The 19,116-nt window shown below is 50.1% G+C and overlaps 7 protein-coding genes across 7 annotated transcripts; 4 read left to right on the plus strand and 3 right to left on the minus strand.

The window, feature by feature from the left end:
- Positions 1 to 41: 41 nt before the first annotated feature.
- N7517_007319 (Peptidase S10 serine carboxypeptidase) lies at positions 42 to 1,984 on the plus strand (the record flags this gene model as incomplete). The annotated part of the gene is made up of 6 exons (XM_056725049.1): positions 42 to 495; positions 555 to 795; positions 856 to 871; positions 925 to 1,092; positions 1,144 to 1,297; positions 1,368 to 1,984. The coding sequence occupies 6 exons, from the start codon at positions 42 to 44 to the stop codon at positions 1,982 to 1,984; spliced, it is 1,650 nt and encodes a 549-aa protein (XP_056581299.1).
- A 422-nt stretch (positions 1,985 to 2,406) lies between these two features.
- Positions 2,407 to 4,110, minus strand: N7517_007320 (unc-93 family MFS transporter; the record flags this gene model as incomplete). The annotated part of the gene is made up of 3 exons (XM_056725050.1): positions 2,407 to 2,674; positions 2,730 to 3,433; positions 3,487 to 4,110. The coding sequence occupies 3 exons, from the start codon at positions 4,108 to 4,110 to the stop codon at positions 2,407 to 2,409; spliced, it is 1,596 nt and encodes a 531-aa protein (XP_056581300.1).
- A 690-nt stretch (positions 4,111 to 4,800) lies between these two features.
- N7517_007321 (N-acetylglucosamine-6-phosphate deacetylase) lies at positions 4,801 to 6,164 on the plus strand (the record flags this gene model as incomplete). The annotated part of the gene is made up of 2 exons (XM_056725051.1): positions 4,801 to 5,169; positions 5,250 to 6,164. 2 exons carry the CDS (start codon positions 4,801 to 4,803, stop codon positions 6,162 to 6,164), a joined length of 1,284 nt encoding a protein of 427 aa, XP_056581301.1.
- A 468-nt stretch (positions 6,165 to 6,632) lies between these two features.
- Positions 6,633 to 8,316, minus strand: N7517_007322 (GMC family oxidoreductase; the record flags this gene model as incomplete). Its single annotated transcript, XM_056725052.1, has 2 exons — positions 6,633 to 8,014; positions 8,070 to 8,316. 2 exons carry the CDS (start codon positions 8,314 to 8,316, stop codon positions 6,633 to 6,635), a joined length of 1,629 nt encoding a protein of 542 aa, XP_056581302.1.
- A 692-nt stretch (positions 8,317 to 9,008) lies between these two features.
- Positions 9,009 to 10,570, plus strand: N7517_007323 (betaine-aldehyde dehydrogenase; the record flags this gene model as incomplete). Its single annotated transcript, XM_056725053.1, has 2 exons — positions 9,009 to 9,490; positions 9,556 to 10,570. The coding sequence occupies 2 exons, from the start codon at positions 9,009 to 9,011 to the stop codon at positions 10,568 to 10,570; spliced, it is 1,497 nt and encodes a 498-aa protein (XP_056581303.1).
- Positions 10,571 to 11,085: 515 nt separating this feature from the next.
- On the minus strand, positions 11,086 to 12,677 carry N7517_007324 (uncharacterized protein; the record flags this gene model as incomplete). Its single annotated transcript, XM_056725054.1, has 5 exons — positions 11,086 to 11,955; positions 12,007 to 12,155; positions 12,227 to 12,288; positions 12,344 to 12,409; positions 12,625 to 12,677. The coding sequence occupies 5 exons, from the start codon at positions 12,675 to 12,677 to the stop codon at positions 11,086 to 11,088; spliced, it is 1,200 nt and encodes a 399-aa protein (XP_056581304.1).
- A 718-nt stretch (positions 12,678 to 13,395) lies between these two features.
- N7517_007325 (putative beta-N-acetylglucosaminidase) lies at positions 13,396 to 16,476 on the plus strand (the record flags this gene model as incomplete). The annotated part of the gene is made up of 4 exons (XM_056725055.1): positions 13,396 to 13,445; positions 13,624 to 13,742; positions 13,799 to 16,311; positions 16,366 to 16,476. 4 exons carry the CDS (start codon positions 13,396 to 13,398, stop codon positions 16,474 to 16,476), a joined length of 2,793 nt encoding a protein of 930 aa, XP_056581305.1.
- Between the last annotated feature and the right edge of the window lie 2,640 nt (positions 16,477 to 19,116).

A 19,116-nucleotide genomic window follows, 5' to 3' on the forward strand; every position in this document is an offset into this window, starting at 1 on the left:
CCCCTCTTCACCCTCTCTGTAATATGTACGTGTAGCCCATTATGCGTCTCTCTTACTGGATTCCATTGCTGCCTGCTGTGGCGGCACTCGCGGTGCCATCGGACGATGGCTTGGAGGCCTTCTTCCGCCGCCAGCTGCCTAACCATGCAACACACGTCAAGACTATCAAAACAGCTAATAATGTCACCATTCGCTATAAAGAGCCGGGTAAAGAGGGTGTTTGTGAAACTACCCCAGGTGTCAAATCCTATGCGGGTTATGTGGACCTCTCACCCACAGAACACACTTTCTTCTGGTTCTTCGAGGCTCGTCATGACCCTAAGAATGCGCCCATTACACTGTGGTTGAATGGTGGACCGGGTAGTGACTCGTTGATTGGATTGTTCGAGGAATTGGGTCCTTGTGGTGTCAACAAGAATAATGAATCTTATATCAACAAGCACTCGTGGAATGAGGTCTCGAATATGCTGTTTCTCTCTCAGCCACTGGGTGTTGGTATGAAGACCTTTCTATTCTCTCTTCTCTTTTTAAATATTCGGCTAATATCATCACAGGTTTCTCCTATGCTGAGAAAGCGGCTGGCACCCTTAACCCTATCACGGGTTCATATGAAGACCCATCCTTTGCAGGCATTGATGGTCGCTATCCAGTCATCAATGCCACCGCAATCGATACAACTGAACTCGCTGCCAAAGCTACCTGGGAAGTCCTGCAGGGATTCCTAGGTGGTCTCCCCAAGCTTGACTCGAAGATCAAATCGAAGAGCTTCAATTTATGGACCGAAAGCTATGGAGGGTGAGTTTACTCTACTACTGTTCAAATATCCGTTGATGTATCATTACTGACTTCTTTCAGACATTATGGCCCCGCCGTAAGTCAACCGCCTATCTAACTCCTATTTCGCTGAAGTTCTAACACTGCCAGTTCTTCGATCACTTCTATGAAGAGAACCTCAAGATTGCCAACGGCACCCATGAGGGCATTCAACTGGATTTCAACACCTTGGGTATCATTAATGGTATCATCGATGAAGGTATCCAAGTCAAGTATTACCCTGAATTTGCCGTGAACAACACCTATGGCATCAAAGCTGTAAGTCTTCAAGTTTGCAATGATATAGTTTCACACTAACACAACATACAGGTCAACGAAACAGTTTACAACTATATGAAATTTGCCAATGAGATGCCAAATGGCTGCCAGGATCAAGTCGCAACGTGCAAGTATACAAACCGCACCTCGCTATCCGACCTCGCACTTTGCAGCGAAGCGACCAGCATGTGCCGAGACAACGTCGGTATGTGAACTATACCCCGACTACATATAGCACCCCCTAAATAACTAAACTAACAAATTCACCAATACAGAGGGCCCCTACTACGTCTTCAGCGGCCGAGGCACCTACGACATCCGCCATCCCAGCGACGACCCAACCCCACCAAGCTACTACCAAAACTACCTCGCGAAAGACTCGGTAATGAACGCCCTAGGCGTCGACGTAAACTACACGCAATCCAACAACGAAGTCTATTTCGCCTTCCAACGAACCGGCGACTTCGTCTGGCCCAACTTCCTCGAAGACCTAGAAGACATCCTCTCGCGTCCCGTTCGCGTCGCCCTCATCTACGGCGACGCAGACTACATCTGCAACTGGTTCGGTGGCGAGGCCATCTCCCTCGCGGCAAAATACAAGCACAGCAAGCAGTTCCAGAAGGCGGGCTATGCGCCCTTCCTCGTCGATGGTGTTGAGTATGGTGAGACAAGGGAGTACGGTAATTTCTCTTTCACTCGTGTCTATGAGGCTGGTCATGAGGTGCCGTATTATCAGCCCGAGGCTTCGTTGCAGTTGTTTAATCGTACGCTGAATGGGTGGGAATTGCCCAAGGGAGAAAAGAAGTTGAAGCACAACTCTGGCTCGACGGGGCCCAAGTCGGCGACTCATACGCAGTCTTCGGTGCCGTTGCCTACGCCTACCAAGGCTTAGTTTTGGCTTTGAGGTTGTGAGAGAGGTCCATAGATCGATCCGAGTATATATTGGTAATATTCAATGACATTGTAGTTTGAGATTACATTATGTACGCATTTAGATAGACAAGTCTCCCATAACCATAGCAGACCTAAGAACACCCCAGATAAAAAAAGCCCCTAGCATCCAGAAAGTAGAGCCACCCAAAATCATGTACAAGATCATTAAAAAACGGAATTCACTGACATTAAGTATTCGTTGCGACCCGTGGCGCAGTTGTGGCCCGGGATTTTCGCGAGTATATAAAAGCGACACGCCTCGTAAATGGACATTTCGTCACACCATGGTGAGAATAAAGAAGGTGATTAAATCGAATATTGACCGCGTGGTGGTACATCTGATCGGTGGGAATTGTTGATTCCCTCGCCGACAATTCATTATTATTTGGTCGTAGTCTCCTCGTGAGAGTCGCGGAGAGTATCGGTAGGAGTGTGCATTTCTGCATAAGGTTTATCCATCTCAGACATTTCATTGGCATGGCCTAGGACTTCGGCGGCGGTTTCGTCGGAGAATCGCAGATCGTCCTCGACGGCAGTGCTGTCCTTGACCTTGAAGAATATCACAGGTGAGGCAATAAGCATACTGCCGACTAGCATACCCCAGCAACTGGCAAATTCGGTCATATATGGGGTCTCATGTGCATCCAAGCTGAAAATTTGTTAATTATGAAAAGAGGAGAGGAAAAAGAGCAGGGGTTGCTTACCTCCACATTCCAGCAGCGCCAGCAGACTGGATGCCCTTGTAGAAACCAGCAAAGTTGGCCAACTTGCGGCTGTTGTTGGAGAGAGAACCCATGTACCAATAAGTGCAGGTCTGGAAAGCAGCATCGTAGAATCCGTAGAACATGTACAGAAACATGGGTCCGATGTAGCCGCTGTCGGCGAAATCCATGCCGAGACCCTTGGTTTCCCGGGTATATTTCTTCTGGAATGCATATCCTCCACCCCAGATACCCATGGTGATAGCGAGTAGAATGCCAAAGTTGAGCTTGGCGCGCCACGGACGCGAAAGGCGCTTCAAATCCAACAACTTGCCGAAAACGAACGCACCCACCATCTGCATCAGCCAGTACAGAAGACTGTTCAGGGCTCGAGTGCGAACATTGAAATAGGCGAGATTGACTGCATTGAAGTGGTATGCGTAGAACCAGTTGCTGGCCAGAAACATGGGGAACATCAGGACGATGTACGAATCGTTGATCAGTGTCTCCCAAAGACCCAAAAATTCGGACTTCCAGGTTGGATTCTTGATCACTATAACGCGCGAGCCGTCCTTGCGCATGACGTGTTTGCAATCAACGAGACACCAGCAGAGAACGAAGCCAATGGCCATTAGAACAAGGAAGGCAATATAGGTCCCATTGTTGACATTTCCGGCGGTCGAGTGCATGTTTTGGCCGAGAGGGACCTGCTTATATCAGTAAATTGTTTGGGCGATTGAAGGTGTGCAAGTGAACGTACCAAGCTACCAATGACACCACCCAAGTTGAAAATCACCCAGAAAATAGCAATATACTTTCCCTTCTCATGCTCATGTGGATAACTCAACATGACCGCCCCCTGAGCACACCACAGCAGACCAGCACAGACACCGAGCAGGGCTCCGGCGAAAATGAGGAAAGCCGCATTTTGGTTGATATTGTACGAGAGGAGCGAGGCAACGTAGAGGAAGTAGCCGAACCCACCCAGGGAGAGGGTGAGCCGCAAACCAATGCGATTGGCGATGGAGCCAGCGAAGAACCCGACTACTGCAAAGGTACTGTATAGTGCGGTGTTGGCGTTGTTCACATCGTGGGTGTCAATTTGACCGCCGCCGCCGAGACCGCTGACAGCGTTAAACATGCCGGGACATAAAAAGCAGACAAATGACACCAGATATAGTTGTATCTCCGGTGAGGCAAAGTAAGGAGCCTCCCATTTGCCAATCTTGAATAGTGGCTTGTACATCCAAGCGGGGCCTATCACTGATTGGCCCACGCCTGATTCAGGGTCCTGCGGAGCAGACACGGCCGTAGACATCGAGGCATATTGTTCTGTCGGCCCCTCTGTCTGCTTCTCGGCTTCTTGCTTCTCGGGCTCAGTCATGGTTGTAAGAGACGGGATCTACAGGGGACAGGGAAAATAGTGTAAATCAACAAGCGAGCCAAGGGGTCCGAGGAATGTTCCCCACGTGAGCAAAGGTGAAGAACCGTGAAGAATGTAGATAATCCCTTGCCAAGGGAAATTCTGAAATAGGGCGAAGTATTTTTTAGGAAGCTAAGGCTATTTAGTCCTTAGTAGATAAATTAATATATAACCGAGTCACGCTATTTGTCTTATCTGGGGATCCATTTTTTTTCAATGCGACATGGATCGTACATTTGGGTCAGCTGGGGATGTTGGGGAAAGATGGAGTCATCATCTGGAGAAATCCAGGGAAATGAGAAGGAGTCATATTGAGTAACGTGAGAGATGTGATGTGACAGAGATGTTGCATTGGAAAAAGAAACGAGACCCGCATCCGGGAGTGTCGTAGTGTTGGATTACGGTATTGTCAGATCCGGGTTCGGTAACTTACGGGCCGAGTATCGATATTGTAATGTATAGTACGGAGTCAAAGAGTACAAAGGGTACTCCAGATGTACTATATTGTATACGACATCGGCATGCCGAATGTCACTCAGCCTACTGTTACATCATTGTACCTCGATCTTTATGTACTTGGGCGTCCCCTCTCTTCTTTCTGTTTTCTATTCAACCAGATCTGATAGGAACATTTTCTACAAACAATAAACAATGCCGGGCAAGACATCTGTCCCGCGCATTACCAAGTTCACCAACTGCCGCCTGGTGTGCGGGTTGAACTTGGTCGAGCAAGACCTTTGGATTGACTCTCTGACTGGAAAGATCTTAAAGGATCAAGAGGCGTTCTATGGATCGCACCTGACCCCCGACGAGATCATCGATCTCGGTGGCCGTATCATTGCCCCGGGTATGATCGATGTCCAGTTGAACGGTGCCCATGGCTTTGATTTCTCTGTTCCCTGTGAGACAAAGGAGGAATACGATGAGGGTTTGCGCATGGTGAACCGTGGATTGGCCCGAACCGGTGTCACTTCCTACCTGCCAACGCTCGTCAGCTCCACCCCCGAGGTGTACTGGAAGGTAAGCAAAGCGCAGAGTGCTTAGGACAGCAACTCGAACCTTCCCCAGAAGAACAAAAAGATTAATCTTTATTCTTTCAGGTCCTCCCCTCCCTCGGCCCAACAGCAGGAACCCATACCCCCCAAGATGGTGCCGAGTCACTAGGCGCACACGCCGAAGGTCCCTTCATCAGCCCCGGCCGCAACGGCATCCACAAGCCTGAAGTGCTGCGCGCCGCCGAAACCTTCGACGATCTCATCCACTGCTACGGCGCCGAGAACATGGGTAACGACAGCCCAATCAAGATGATCACAGCCGCCCCCGAAGTCGGCAACATGATGGCCCACATCCCCGAAATCGCCAAGGGCAACAAAATCATCTACTCAATCGGCCACTCCGACGCAACCTACGAGCAGGCTGTCAAGGCCACGCACCAGGGCGCCCGCATGATCACCCACCTGTTCAACGCCATGCGTCCCTTCTACCACCGTAACCCCGGTATCTTCGGTCTGCTGGGACAGAGTGAGCGCCGCAGGCCGTTTTACGGTGTTATCGCCGACGGCATCCACTTGCACCCCACTTCCATCAAGATCGCATACAATGCGCACCCGGATGGGTTGATCTTGGTTACCGATGCGATGCGTCTGTGTGGTCTGCCGGACGGTATCTATGATTGGACGAATGGGGAGCGGATTGTCAAGACTGGTGCGCGGTTGACGCTTGAGGGCTCTGATAAGATTGCTGGGTCTTCGGCGACGCTTATCGAGTGTGTTAACAACTTCCGTCGTTGGTCGGGTGCATCGACGGCTGCGGCTATCAATGCTGTCACTGCTGCGCCGGCGCGTCTGCTTAACTTGGAGGGTGTCAAGGGATCGCTGGCAAGTGGTGCTGATGCCGATCTCATCGTGTTGGGTGAGAGTGAGGATCCCTTCTCAGGGCCGACCTTGACGGTTGATCAGGTGTGGAAGCTGGGTGCTAAGATCCACGATACTGACAAGACTGCCGTGACGGTATGAGGTTTTCGATCTTGTATGCGATCTATCTCTTTTTTCTTCTTTGGTTTCATTCCAGCATATGCTCAACAGCTCTTTCATCTCGGTTGGTTGGTTACAGGCGTTTTTTTAGGTTGTGTATTTTGCATTGAGCATATGCAAGCGCATGGTCATAGCGCCAGCACCATCTTCAGTTCGAATCTTTGTTTTAGATTTTTCAAGTTCAAATTTTAAGAGAAACTTATTCTCAAATATCAGTTTTATACATAATTGTATATATGTCAGATGAATAAAATATTCAGGTCTGTCTCGCAGACACTGGGGAGAACCAGACCCGAAAGATGCCCGCATTTCAAGGCGATCCTCCGCGCCCGACTCCGACGGAGCTATGCGCCGCTCGCTCATATGCTATAATAAAACCAAAATTGGACCAAAATGAAGAAATAACTTTTACAGGCATGTCAGATCTTTGACGCGTAATAATCCCCTGCTTTACAGACGGGGCTGGTTGCGAGACCAACCGGCCTCGCCAGCAATCAGCTCGGCGGCACGCTCACCAATGGTCAGGACCGTCAGCATAGGGTTAACGGTAGGCATCTCAGGGAAGACACCGGCATCGGCGATACGGATGCCCTTCAGACCGCGGACCTTCAGCGTGGGGTCCACAACCGCCATGGGGTCGCTGGCAACGTTACCCATCTTGGTAGTACCAGCGGGGTGGTACACGGTGTGGGCGACACGACGGCCGTACTCAGACAGCTCCTCGTCGGTCTGCACCTTGGGGCCGGGGGCAACCTCGCGCTTGATCCACTCCTTGAAAGGAGACTCCTTGGCAATCTCACGGGCGGCCTTGAGACCCGCCACGATGGTGGCGGCGTCGTAGCCCTCGGGATCGGTGAAGTAGCGGAAGTCCAGCGAGGGCTTCACGGAGGGGTCGGCGGAGGTCAAGAAGAGACGACCGCGGGAGCGGGGGCGGGGAATATTGGGGGTCATGCAGAAGGCGTTCACGGGCTCGTCGTAGCCGAGACGAGTGGTGTTAAGGGTGAAGGGAATCTGGTAGCAGTGCATCATCACGTCGGCAATCTTGCCGTCGTGGCCAGCGGCGTTGGGCAGCTCGCGGCGCAAAAAGATACCGGCGTCAGAGTCCATGGTGGTCATGTTATGATCCACGGGGCTGTTGAGCTCCCACATGATGATGCTCTCGGGGTGGTCCAGCAGGTTTTCACCAACACCGGGGAGATCCTTCACAACGGGAATACCGAGTGCGGACAGCTGCTCACGGGGACCAAGACCGGAGAGCATCATCAGACGAGGGGTGTCGACAGCTCCGGCACACAGAACGGTCTCCTTCTTAGCACGCAGAGTGTGTTTGACACCAGACTGCAGAGTAACATCAACACCGGTCACGGTATCACCCTCAACGTTAACCTTGTTAACCCAAGCGTTGGTGAGAATAGTCAAGTTAGGACGCTTCTCATCACCACGGAGAATGGGGTGGATGTAGGCGACACTGGCACTGCTACGGCGGCCGTCATCGGGGTTGTAGGAGATGTTGAAGAAGCCGACACCCTCAGTCAGCTCACCGGTCTTGCGGATATCATCGTTGAAGTTCTCAATGACGGGGATTTTCATGGCAGTAGAGCAGGCCTGAATCCAGTCCTTGCACAGCTGGTTACGGTGACGGCCATGCACAGGCTGGATAGTGTTGCGCAGGTTATCAATGATGCGGGTGAAGGTCTCAAAGTCCCAGCCCTTGCAACCCTTGGAAACCCATTGGCGGCAATCATACTCGAAGGGGCGGAAAGAGATGAGAGTGTTGTGGCTGGAGCAGCCACCCAGGACCTTTGCGCGGGAGTGGCGGATATGACTGTTACCTGCGGAGATAGTCAGCATAAGCTCCCATAAAATTTCGGGAAAATGGTGTCTTACCCATGGGCTGCTCGGTGGTACCGTAGTCGTAGTCGAGCTCACCTCCAAGCAGGTTGAGCCATTCCTTCAGGTTCAGAACGCGGTCGTCCATGAAATCACTAGGACCTCCCTCAATAACCAGAGTGCGCTTGTTAGGGAGGTACTCGGCCAGGCGTGCGGCGATCACACAGCCTGCGGTACCGCCGCCAACGACGATGTAGTCGTAGCTGTTGACATCGATAGCGGGGAGCTCGTTAGTGGTGGCCATGTTGAATACCGGGGGAATATGCAAGGTTCTGTGGTGAGGAGAAAATTGGAGAAGACGGGACCGCCTTTTAAGAGAATTTTCAGTTCGGGGGAGTGGTCTGATCGAAAAAAGGTCTTGAAATCTAATTTCTGGTGATTTACCTTCATATTCTTTTTTTCTTTCTTTTTTTTTTTCGTTAGACTCGGCGAACCTTGGCTTCTGAGTGGTGGCGATCACTGAAAGTGGAGAGAATCCTGTCAGAGATCTCTTAGATAATTTGGTCCGACTCTCCCGAGATCAACGGCCGAGGAGCGCTTTATCGGTATGGTACTTTGTTCAAAAGTCATGGAGAAAAATAGAACCAGGATAGGAATTCCCTTCCGTTATCAAGATAATGTACGTCACTAGGTTAAGGCCATTTATAGTATAAAAGTCCCGGGAGCCATAGAGAGCAAGCGGAAATGCAAGTCTGACCCCGCGTAGATATTCAGCCCGTTTCCAAGCCACCTTCAGCCGCTGACCGGATGGCGTACTTAGTACTTGGCCATTACGTATTAACATGCCTGGTGGCCGAGTACCGAGTACCTAATCAAATTAAGTAGTGCGCTAAACCCCAATTCCTTTTTTCGGATAAACTATAAGGCGGTCTACATATTCTTCCCTATCATTTCTCTTATCTTTCCAAGGTTTCTCAAGGTTAACTTCTATACACAATGTCTCTCTCATTCCCACCTCGTCAACTCTATTACAACGGTAAGGTCCAAGCCGCGACCTCCGGCAAGACCTTCCAGTCTATCAATCCCGCCACTGCAACTCCGTTGGCCGATATCCAGATCGCCTCCAACGCGGACGTCGATGCCGCCATTACTGCTGCCGATCGTGCATTCCCCTCGTGGGCGCAGACCCCACTGATCGCTCGCGCCCGAATTCTTCACAAGGCCGCTGCCCTACTACGGGAACGGAACGACGAAATTGCACGCGTTGAGACTTTGGACTCCGGCAAGGCCTTTACTGAGACTAGCACCGTCGACGTCACCACTGGCGCCGATGTTTTGGAGTACTATGCCAACTTCATTGGTGGCGGCGGTCTCAACGGTGAGACTACTCACCTCCGCGAGGATGCCTGGGTATACACTAAGAAGTCCCCTCTGGGTGTGTGTGCCGGCATTGGTGCTTGGAACTACCCCATCCAGATGTAAGTTTTTCAATCCTGTATTTGCAGCAGAGAAAAAAATAGCTGACTTGGATATTGTTTCTTAGTGCCCTCTGGAAATCCGCTGCTTGTCTAGCTGCCGGTAACACAATGATCTATAAACCCAGTGAATACACCCCTCTTCACGGTCAGACGCTCGCGGAAATTTACACCGAGGCCGGCCTCCCCGACGGTGTCTTCAACGTGGTCAACGGTGCCGGTGATGTCGGTGCCTACCTGACCGGCCACCCACTCATCGCCAAGGTCTCCTTCACCGGCCAAGTGGCGACCGGTATGAAGGTCGCAGGCGCCGCCTCGGGCAGCATGAAATACGTGACAATGGAGCTGGGCGGGAAGAGCCCCCTGATTGTCTGCCCGGACGCTGAGCTGGAGAATGCCGTCAATGGCGCCATGATGGCCAACTTCTACAGCACTGGTCAGGTCTGCACCAACGGCACCCGGGTCTTCGTCCCGCGCACCATGAAGGCTGCTTTCGAGAAGAGCCTGCTTGAGAAGATCCAATATGTGCGGCCTGGCCCGCTCTTTGACGAGCAGACCAACTACGGTCCCCTCAGCTCCAAACCCCACTACGACAAGGTTGTCGCATACATTCGCCACGGTATTGAGTCTGACCGCGCGACCCTGCTCTGTGGTGGTGTCGAGAAGCCCTCGGTGCCCAAGGAGCTGCAGGCCGGTTACTGGGTCAAGCCGACCATCTTCACCGACTGCACTGACTCCATGAGCATCGTCAAGGAGGAGATCTTCGGTCCCGTTATGTCCCTCCTATACTATGACACCGTCGAGGAGGCCGTGCGACGCGCCAATGATACTGAGCTCGGTCTCGCTGCCGGTGTCTTCACTAAGGATTTGAACCAGGCTCACCGCATCATTGACCAGCTGCAGGCTGGTATTACCTGGGTGAACACGTGGGGCGAGAGCCCTGCTGAAATGGCCGTCGGTGGCTGGAAGAAGAGCGGTCTGGGCGTGGAGAATGGTCGTCGCGGTATTGAGGCTTGGCTGCAGAACAAGAGCACTCTGGTTGATATGAGCGGTGCCGTGGTCAGTGTCTTCGCCAAGCTATAATGTTAATATATCATGCAATGTACGACCCAAAAGCAATGATCATAGAATGTACAGAATATGGACCCGTTTGAGCGCCACAATTGAAGCAACTATTTTAGATTTTCTACATTTTCATTCTTGGACATCTATATATTTCTGACCCCACAAGGTCCCATCACCCTAACATATAATATATATACTGAACAGCATCACGCTACGCAAGCACGTTTAAAAAAATTAAAAAAATAGATTAATTGTACACAGCTTGAATTATCCATAGCTAAAATCTTTCATAATATGACTTGACCCCTAAAAAACGCATCGCATCTATCAAGTCGGGAATAATCGAAATGACCAGCGAAACTCCTTAGATAACACCCATGCACGGATCCTGTAAGCAAAAGCAGTAAAAAAGACCATGCAGATATGATTTGCAAAGACAGAACCCATTCCCGCCCATAAAAAAAAAATTAAGAAAAGAAAAGAAAAGAAAAACCCCGGAATGAAAATGCCACAAATTCCAGAGAGGTCACCCATTAGAGGGTGGTAATTCTGGTGCCCATACGGTCAAAGACAAGGTCGCTCTTCAGCGCACCGTCAATCCCGCCAATGGCCGAGTCGACCAGGCGCGAGGACATGCTATCCGGGGTGAGCTCCTCTTCCTCCAGTGCGCGGCGGTGCAGCTCAGTGTTGATGCGGAGATCCTTGGGCGTCTTCTCAGGGGTTCCATCGGGAGTAGGCTGCTGGGACTTGGGGGTCTTGGCTGGGAGTGGGGCCGGGACGTAAGTCCGAGGACGGTAAACGAGAGCGGGTCCCTGGGTACGGGCATCGGTGCCGGCCTGCTCGATGGATTCGAAGTACCGCACAGTCTTGACCTTGAGTTCGAGAGTGGCGTCGCGGTCGCAGACGACAAGCGGGTGCTGGTGCAGCTGCAGAGCGGAAAGCGTCCACATGTGATTGATGCCATCTTCGAGGCCCTTCTGCACGGCGAACGCCTTGTGCGCTCCGGTGGCTACAATCACCACTTCCCGGGAATCCATGATGGTCTGAATACCAACCGTCATAGCCATGCGGGGCACCTTGTCGGTGTCGCCGCCGAAGAAGCGGGAGTTTGCCAGGATGGTGTCGTAGGCCAGTGTCTTGACGCGAGTGCGGCTGCTCAGGGAGGAGCCTGGCTCGTTGAAGGCGATGTGGCCGTCTGGTCCGACGCCACCCAGGAAGAGCTCGATGCCACCATAGCGGGCGATCCGTGCTTCGAACGATGCACACTCGGCTACAAGATCGGTCGCGGTGCCGTCTAGGATGTTAATGTTCTGCGGGGGGATGTCCACGTGGGAGAAGAAGTGCTTGTACATGAAGCTGTGGTAGGACTCGGGGTGATCGCGAGGCAGACCGACATATTCATCCTGTATTGTGGTTAGTAGGTTGTTTTCCCCGGGGGTTGTTGTTGCGCATACCATGTTGAAAGTCACGACATTCTTGAAGGAGATCTCGCCAGCGCGATGACGCTGCACGAGAATCTTGTAGATGAGCTCAGGGCTGCTACCAGTGGGCACACCAAGCACAAATGGCTGCTCGGGAGTCGGATTGAATGCCTTGATGCGGCCTAAGATGGAATAGTTAGTCTCGGCATGGATAGCGCGCATCGGCGCATGGAGCATCTGGACTTCAGCTTACTGATAATGTAGTCTGCAATATACACAGACACCTCACGGGGATCTTCTCTGATAATGACACGCCTATGAGAAGTCGGGTTAGTATGGAACCATGATGCGATATATAGATGTCACTCACATAATTACGTCAGGGTTTTTGGATTGGAGTAAGAAGTATGGAAGAAGAAAGGGAAAAAGCTGGTATCTAAGGGAAATAAAAGAGAACAAGGGAAAGGGGACAGGTTACAGTCTGGTGGAGTGTACAGTGACAAAAAAGAACGTCGTATAGAGAGTGAGCCACGTGCTATAGTAAATGTATCATTGCCCTTAGATAGGGCCTCTCGGACGACTGGTTAACGTCTGCGGGTAACCGTATCTTGGCAAGTTAGAATCCACTACGATAGCCAAATAGCCATTGACCTCATTCGGCCGATTCCAAAGTTTCTATCAAGGTCCACTCGGATGTATTCCATGTGGCCCAACAATCAGGCCAAGAGTGCGATGACGCCGGAAAAAAGAGGGAAACAGATATTCTAATTGGACTATGGAGTTCCACAGCACACATGGTGGTTCTGAAGGTTCCATTTGAGAAGTGTAGTTGCATTCGGTGAAGTCGGCATAAGCTGGAGAAATATAGTGCCCAGTGCAACCCTGGACGTTGTAGCGTCGTAGCCGCCCCGGTATGGTATTGGTATGAGTATATACAACACGTGACTAGAGATTGGGACCCCGATTACGGTTACATACACATCACGTGATTACCATATTGGGGTATGTGCTCAGGGGACTACCTAGGTGGATATTATGATTTATCGATAATCAATAGTCCATTATATCTCTGTAGAATTGAAAGGATGTACTTTTTTTCTTTTAACTGTTAGATCAATTATATATTTAAATAATGTAGTTGCCAAGATCCCGTGACCCTAACAGCGGGGAGGCACCTATCTCCTTATCTCTCTAGTCCCAATTCTTCCCCGACTTTTGCGGCTCTGGGGTGAAAGACAAAGCTCCCGAGGTCCAATTTTTGACTCTTGCAACCCTTTTACCCCCTGTCACCTGACTACGCGCGTGCACTGGCTTCATATTCCTTACCTGTCAGACGTTTGCGGTGTCCACACCTTGATCCTCCGACACTGCACCCTTTGCATCCTACCTTTCTGGGCCGCTGCAGGCATTCCTCCTCGGGCCATGGCCCGGAAAGAGGACATGCTGCCCCCGGGCTGGGAGAACCTAGATAGGTATGTTGATCACCTTTTTCGCTTGGCTCATCCCCTATCGGCCTTAATCCTTCCCCCTCCCTAATCTACCTGGGTACCTCCCTTCACTGTGGAACCTTGGTCAATCTGGGGATGAGGGTCCTTTAGACTATTTCCACTTTAGGAAATATGACACCTCGGGCGCGCTAACATGGCACAGGCAGATGGGTCAGCTCTTTATGATGGGCTTTGATGGAACGTCGGTCAATCCACAGATTCGATCACTCATTGAGGATTACCACTTGGGGGCTGTGCTGCTATCTGCTAAAAATCTGAAATGTATCTTTTAAAAGGGCCCTCGCCATCAACTTGGATAGTCACTAACACGCTTACAGCGGCCGAGGAGACAACCAGATTAGTTCTGGAGTTACAAACCATTGCGCGTGATGCAGGCCATCTCGTTCCCTTACTAATTGCCCTGGACCAGGAGAATGGTGGTGTCAACAGTTTATATGATGAGATATATATTCGCCAATTCCCTAGTACCATGGGCATTGCAGCCACTGGGTCCAAATCTTTAGCCCACGAGGTGGCTTTTGCGACAGCACAGGAGCTGAAGGCCGTTGGGGTCAATTGGATCTTAGGACCCGTTTTGGATGTTTTGACCAATGTGCGAAATCAGCCATTAGGCGTTCGTACCGCCGGTGACGATCCCCAAGAGGCGTCTCAATATGGTGTCCAGTTCATGAGGGGGTATCAAGAAGCAGGCTTAGTGACCTGTGGAAAACACTTTCCATCCTATGGTAATTTGGAATTTCTCGGCTCCCAGACCGATGTCCCAATTATTACAGAATCACTGGAGCAGCTCAGTCTCAGCGCGCTTGTACCCTTTCGCAACGCTATAAGTCAGGGCCTGGATGCCATGATGGTGGGAGGTGTCTCATTATCATCTGCTGGGATGAACGTGATGCACGCCTGCCTGAGTGATCAGGTGGTTGACGAGCTCTTGAGAAAGGATCTCCAGTTTCAAGGAGTTGTCGTTTCTGAATGTTTGGAAATGGAGGCACTCACACACAACATTGGAGTAGGAGGTGGCACGGTGATGGCGAAGAACGCCGGCTGCGATGTCATCCTCTTATGTCGGTCATTCCCGGTCCAGCAAGAAGCCATCAATGGGTTGAAACTCGGCGTGGAGAACGGTATAATCGGCCGTCAACGAATTGAACAATCGTTGCGCCGAGTTTTGGATTTGAAGGCGCGGTGTACTTCGTGGGAACAGGCACTGAACCCTCCGGGGCTTTCTTCACTTACACAGATGCAACCCTCGCATACGAACCTTTCCACCCGAGCCTACAACTCTTCCATCACAGTGATGAGAGATAAGAATAATTTACTTCCGTTGTCCAATGTCATCGAGGCAGACGAGGAACTTTTGCTGCTGACTCCGCTCGTCAAGCCACTTCCAACATCGGCGGTTACTCTCTCGGTCGCAGACTCTGTGCATGGGCCACTTGATCCATTATCTTCGGAACGAACCTCCTCGGTTCTGAGTGGAGAGGGCGTCTTCAAAGAACTTGGACGATCACTCTCACGACAGAGGAATGGGCGCGTGTTGCACACTTCCTATACTTCCAATGGCGTGCGTCCCATCCACGAAGACCTCATCCAAAGAGCGAGTGCTGTAGTCGTGGTCACGGCAGATGCAAATCGCAATGTATATCAGCAAGGGTTCTCAAAACATGTCTCCATGATCTGCCAATCTCAGTATACCTCATCTGGCGAACGCCGCGAGAAGCCATTGATTGTGGTGGCAGTTAGCTCGCCATATGATTTTGCCATGGATTCCTCAATTGGTACTTATATATGCACGTATGACTTTACGGAAACAGCCCTCCAGGCATTAGTCAAGGTCCTGTATGGCGACTTGACACCTTCAGCGGCCCTGCCCGGATCCATTGGCCGAACGCAGAAGATCAATCAGTCTCGACAGCACTGGCTTGTCGAAAATTGGAACGAAGACCGCGACTCTTTCGCACTGGATGCTCTGCTTGACACCATCCGAGATGACTGTGCACCAGGCCAGCCGTCCGAACTGCTTGGAGCTACCGCTAGCAGCTTCTTGCTACGAAGAGAGGATATCGACGAAGCCCATTTCGTTGTCCGGAACAGTAGCACCCAGGCCATCTATGGGTTCTGCGCGACCTACTTCTTCCGATCAACAGGCACCGGTGTCGTGGCATGTCTAATTGTGGACCCTTCCCGAAGGAAACTATCAATCGGACATTCTCTCCACAGCCGCGCGATTCGGACTCTACTCCAACGGAGCGGGATGAAACGCTTCCAGCTCGGATCCCGACTACCAGGGATCTACCTTGGTATCCCGACCGTCAACCCTGTCGAGCGCAAGCGGCTGCGGCAATGGTTCGCGAACATGGGGTGGAACACCGCGCTTTCACGACCGGTATGCAGCGTGATCCTGCGCAATCTGTCGACATGGGTGCCACCCGAAGGACTCACTGCGACGCTGCAGAGTGCCGAGGTCACCTACGACCTCGTGTATGGCTGGGACTTTTCGCGCGCGATCCTTGATCACATTAAAACGTATGCGCGGCAGGGCGTGGCCGACATATACCGCATGGCTTTGGGTGGCGCGCCTAATTGCGGGATCATCCGGGCCAAGCGGCCCTCCGACGGGGTTATACTCGGGAGTATCGTGATCTACAATGAGAGATCTACCTTGGCAGAGCACATGCCCGTGCTGCGGGCCACCCAGGCTTCCGTCGGAGGCATTTCGTCTCCCGTCATTTCTTCTTGCGGTGAAGATTACTCTACCGTTATGCAGGGTCTGATCCTGTTGGCTATCAAGCAGATCCGGAAGTTGAGTGCCAATGCCGTGGTCATGGACTGTGTATGTTCTCTTCGCCTCCTTTTTTTCCCCCCATTATCCTCTAACACAATACAGGTCGACGGCGACGACAACTTCGACAATCTCTCTACAATGGGCTTCACTATGCTACACAGCTTTGAAGAAGTGAACTGTGACGCAGCTACGTGGACAATGATGCATGCGTAGAGATCTTGATTCAATTCTGCTTTTCATTTCCTTTCTATTCTTTTCGGTCCTGTTTTCCTCACGTCTATGATATCCATATCGCATTGGGTTTGGCATTTGTTTTAACCTATTTTCTTTCTTTCTTTTTTTTTTTCCAATTGGATCTGGACCATTTTCTTTATTTCACACGATTCGGCAACGGTTCCCAGGAGTTTTTTCTTCACACCTATTTTCTATTTTTTTTTTCCATTTTGTAGGGCCTGGGGTAGGACAGAAAGTCTGTTCTGGTCCAATCAAATAAATAAATTGGTCACGGGGTTCCCACTGGCGATTACCAGAGATATCTGGATAGAAAAGCCAATGTGAATTCTCAAGGGAAGTGTTTATGTCCGGAATCGGGAATCGGGAATCGGGTTGGATCGATCTACACGTACGAAAAACCCGTTAATTATCCTGGTATTGGAACTCGGGAGGACCTAGCTACCTAGGTAGTGAGTTACTGTTCCAAAGTCCATGAACTAAGCCTGGGGAAATAAGAATTCTAATCTTCAAGGCATCACAATTAAAGCCGACACCTAACTGGACCGGACGTCCGTTGGAAGTCGAACTTGGCTAGACTATTTTGTATTTTGTCCACACACACCTTTAACTTCAAGTGGGTTTTATGGGGAATTATGGGCTTAGAAACGGAACTCCGCTTTGGCGCCGGAGGCGGACAAAAGCCAAGCACCCACTTTTTGGTCAAAAAGAACCTTGGAAGCCAGGTGTAGTATGGTATTTTGTTTTGTATTTCAAGATGTGACATTAGAAGGGATTTGATGTATAACTATTCTCTCTTTCCCCAAGGTTTCCTATATAAAACCCAAAGAATCGAAACTCCAAACGGGTTTATCGGGCCTCGGGGCTTGACTTTGACCCGGACCAATGAATTTCATTGGTTCAGAGTTTGAACCAATTTAGTTTTCTGTTTGCGTTAAAAATCCCTCAGTTGTACAAGCGGAGCTTCTTCTTCTTATTATTTTTTTTTTGAAGCTGAACTGGAAGTCTGAAGGTCTCGTACATTCCTGATCTACGATCCCAGGAATGTTACAGAGATATTCCATCAGGTACAGTAGTACCCATATACTGTGAAGCTTTTCGGCATCTCAGGCCCAAACCCAAATGATGGATATTGAAAGAGCTTCCAACCTTGGAACCTTGGAACCTTGGAACCTTGGAACCTTTGGCCATGTTCAACCGCGGATGGCTCCCGTGGTCAAAACCTTGGTATACTTTCTAGGCCGCAATGGGAAACGTGCCGGAAGAAGAATGAAAAAGGAAAACCTGAAAGAGATCCCTTCGGGAATAATCAAATTGGGTAAATGCACAGACTCTCTATTGGCTCACATGCGAGAACGAGGAAGCTTCTTCGCCACTCAATCTCCCAGTCTGACATCCTGTATCTCCTTCCCCAATAGTTCTATGAGTCTAAGAAAAGTGCATATGTACTGTGGATAAGGAACTATACATAGTACATACATACAAAGTATGAACTTTGAACTTTGAACTTTTCGTAGATCCACCGGACATCGCCGGACCCGAAACCAAACAGCTTAAGTTCAAGGCTACCAAGGCACCGAGGTACAGAGTACATATAAATGCTCAACATATTACATGCATGATTACATTGCAGATTACCAGATTATTGCAGATTATTATTGCCGTTTCCAGTGGGGCGCCAAAAAGTACAGGGTCCAGAGTACGAGGGGGGGCAACCGCTTTCTGATCCTATACGCCGCATATTCTGATTGGTCTCTATATCTGCATGTCAGACGGCCGATGATGATCATCCTTGGGGCGAATGTGATTGCATTGTTGAAATGTAAGAATGGAATTATGTATATTGTAAATATATGATTTGATTGGAATATTGGAATAATTAGAATACTATATTGTAGAACAACTATAGACTAGATATCCACTCAGGTCTATTCAGACCTACACCGTAGATATAGGACCAATGCCCATCCTAATCCCAATACTAATACGGAGTACTAATGTTTTAATATTAATATGTGGCGTTTTCAGGAGGGTTGACCCGAAGCAGCAGTCCCTTAATAGGCAGGTGGGTATTCATCGTAAAAGCGAATGATCTCAGATTATACTAATTCGTACTCAATACGGAGTAGAATGTATAATGTAGAATGCTATACTCCGTATTGGGGGTTATCATATTTAACATCTTGATCTTCAGGGCCCAGCGAGAGCCGAGAGCCGGCGATCAAGTCTTACCCCATCGGTGCTGAGGGATTTGCATGTTAGTTGTTATTGGATATCTTGAGATACTCCGTACTACATCCGTAAAGTGATTAATAGAATTATCAAAAGATTAAATTGGAAATTAAAATATAAAACCTTTTATCTATAAGATGACTAAGCGCTGCGTTCGTTCTCCGCAAAAACCGCGGCTCCACTATTCCCCGAATCCGTTGATCGTTTGGCAGAACGGAGATTCCTCTCTCTCCCGGTCTTCCTTTCTCTCTAGGTACTCTCCAGGGCCTAATACCTCCAGGACTATATACCATTTATCCATAATCCTGACCTTTCCATTTCCGTCTCAAATGTCCTCTCCGCCTTCACTCCCGCCTTAGCCTATCTTTCCGCTCCGTTGCTTGCAGCATT

This window comes from Penicillium concentricum, assembly GCF_028827145.1.
Source record: "Penicillium concentricum strain IBT 3081 chromosome Unknown utg000002l_segment0_segment0, whole genome shotgun sequence".
NCBI lineage: Eukaryota > Fungi > Ascomycota > Eurotiomycetes > Eurotiales > Aspergillaceae > Penicillium > Penicillium concentricum.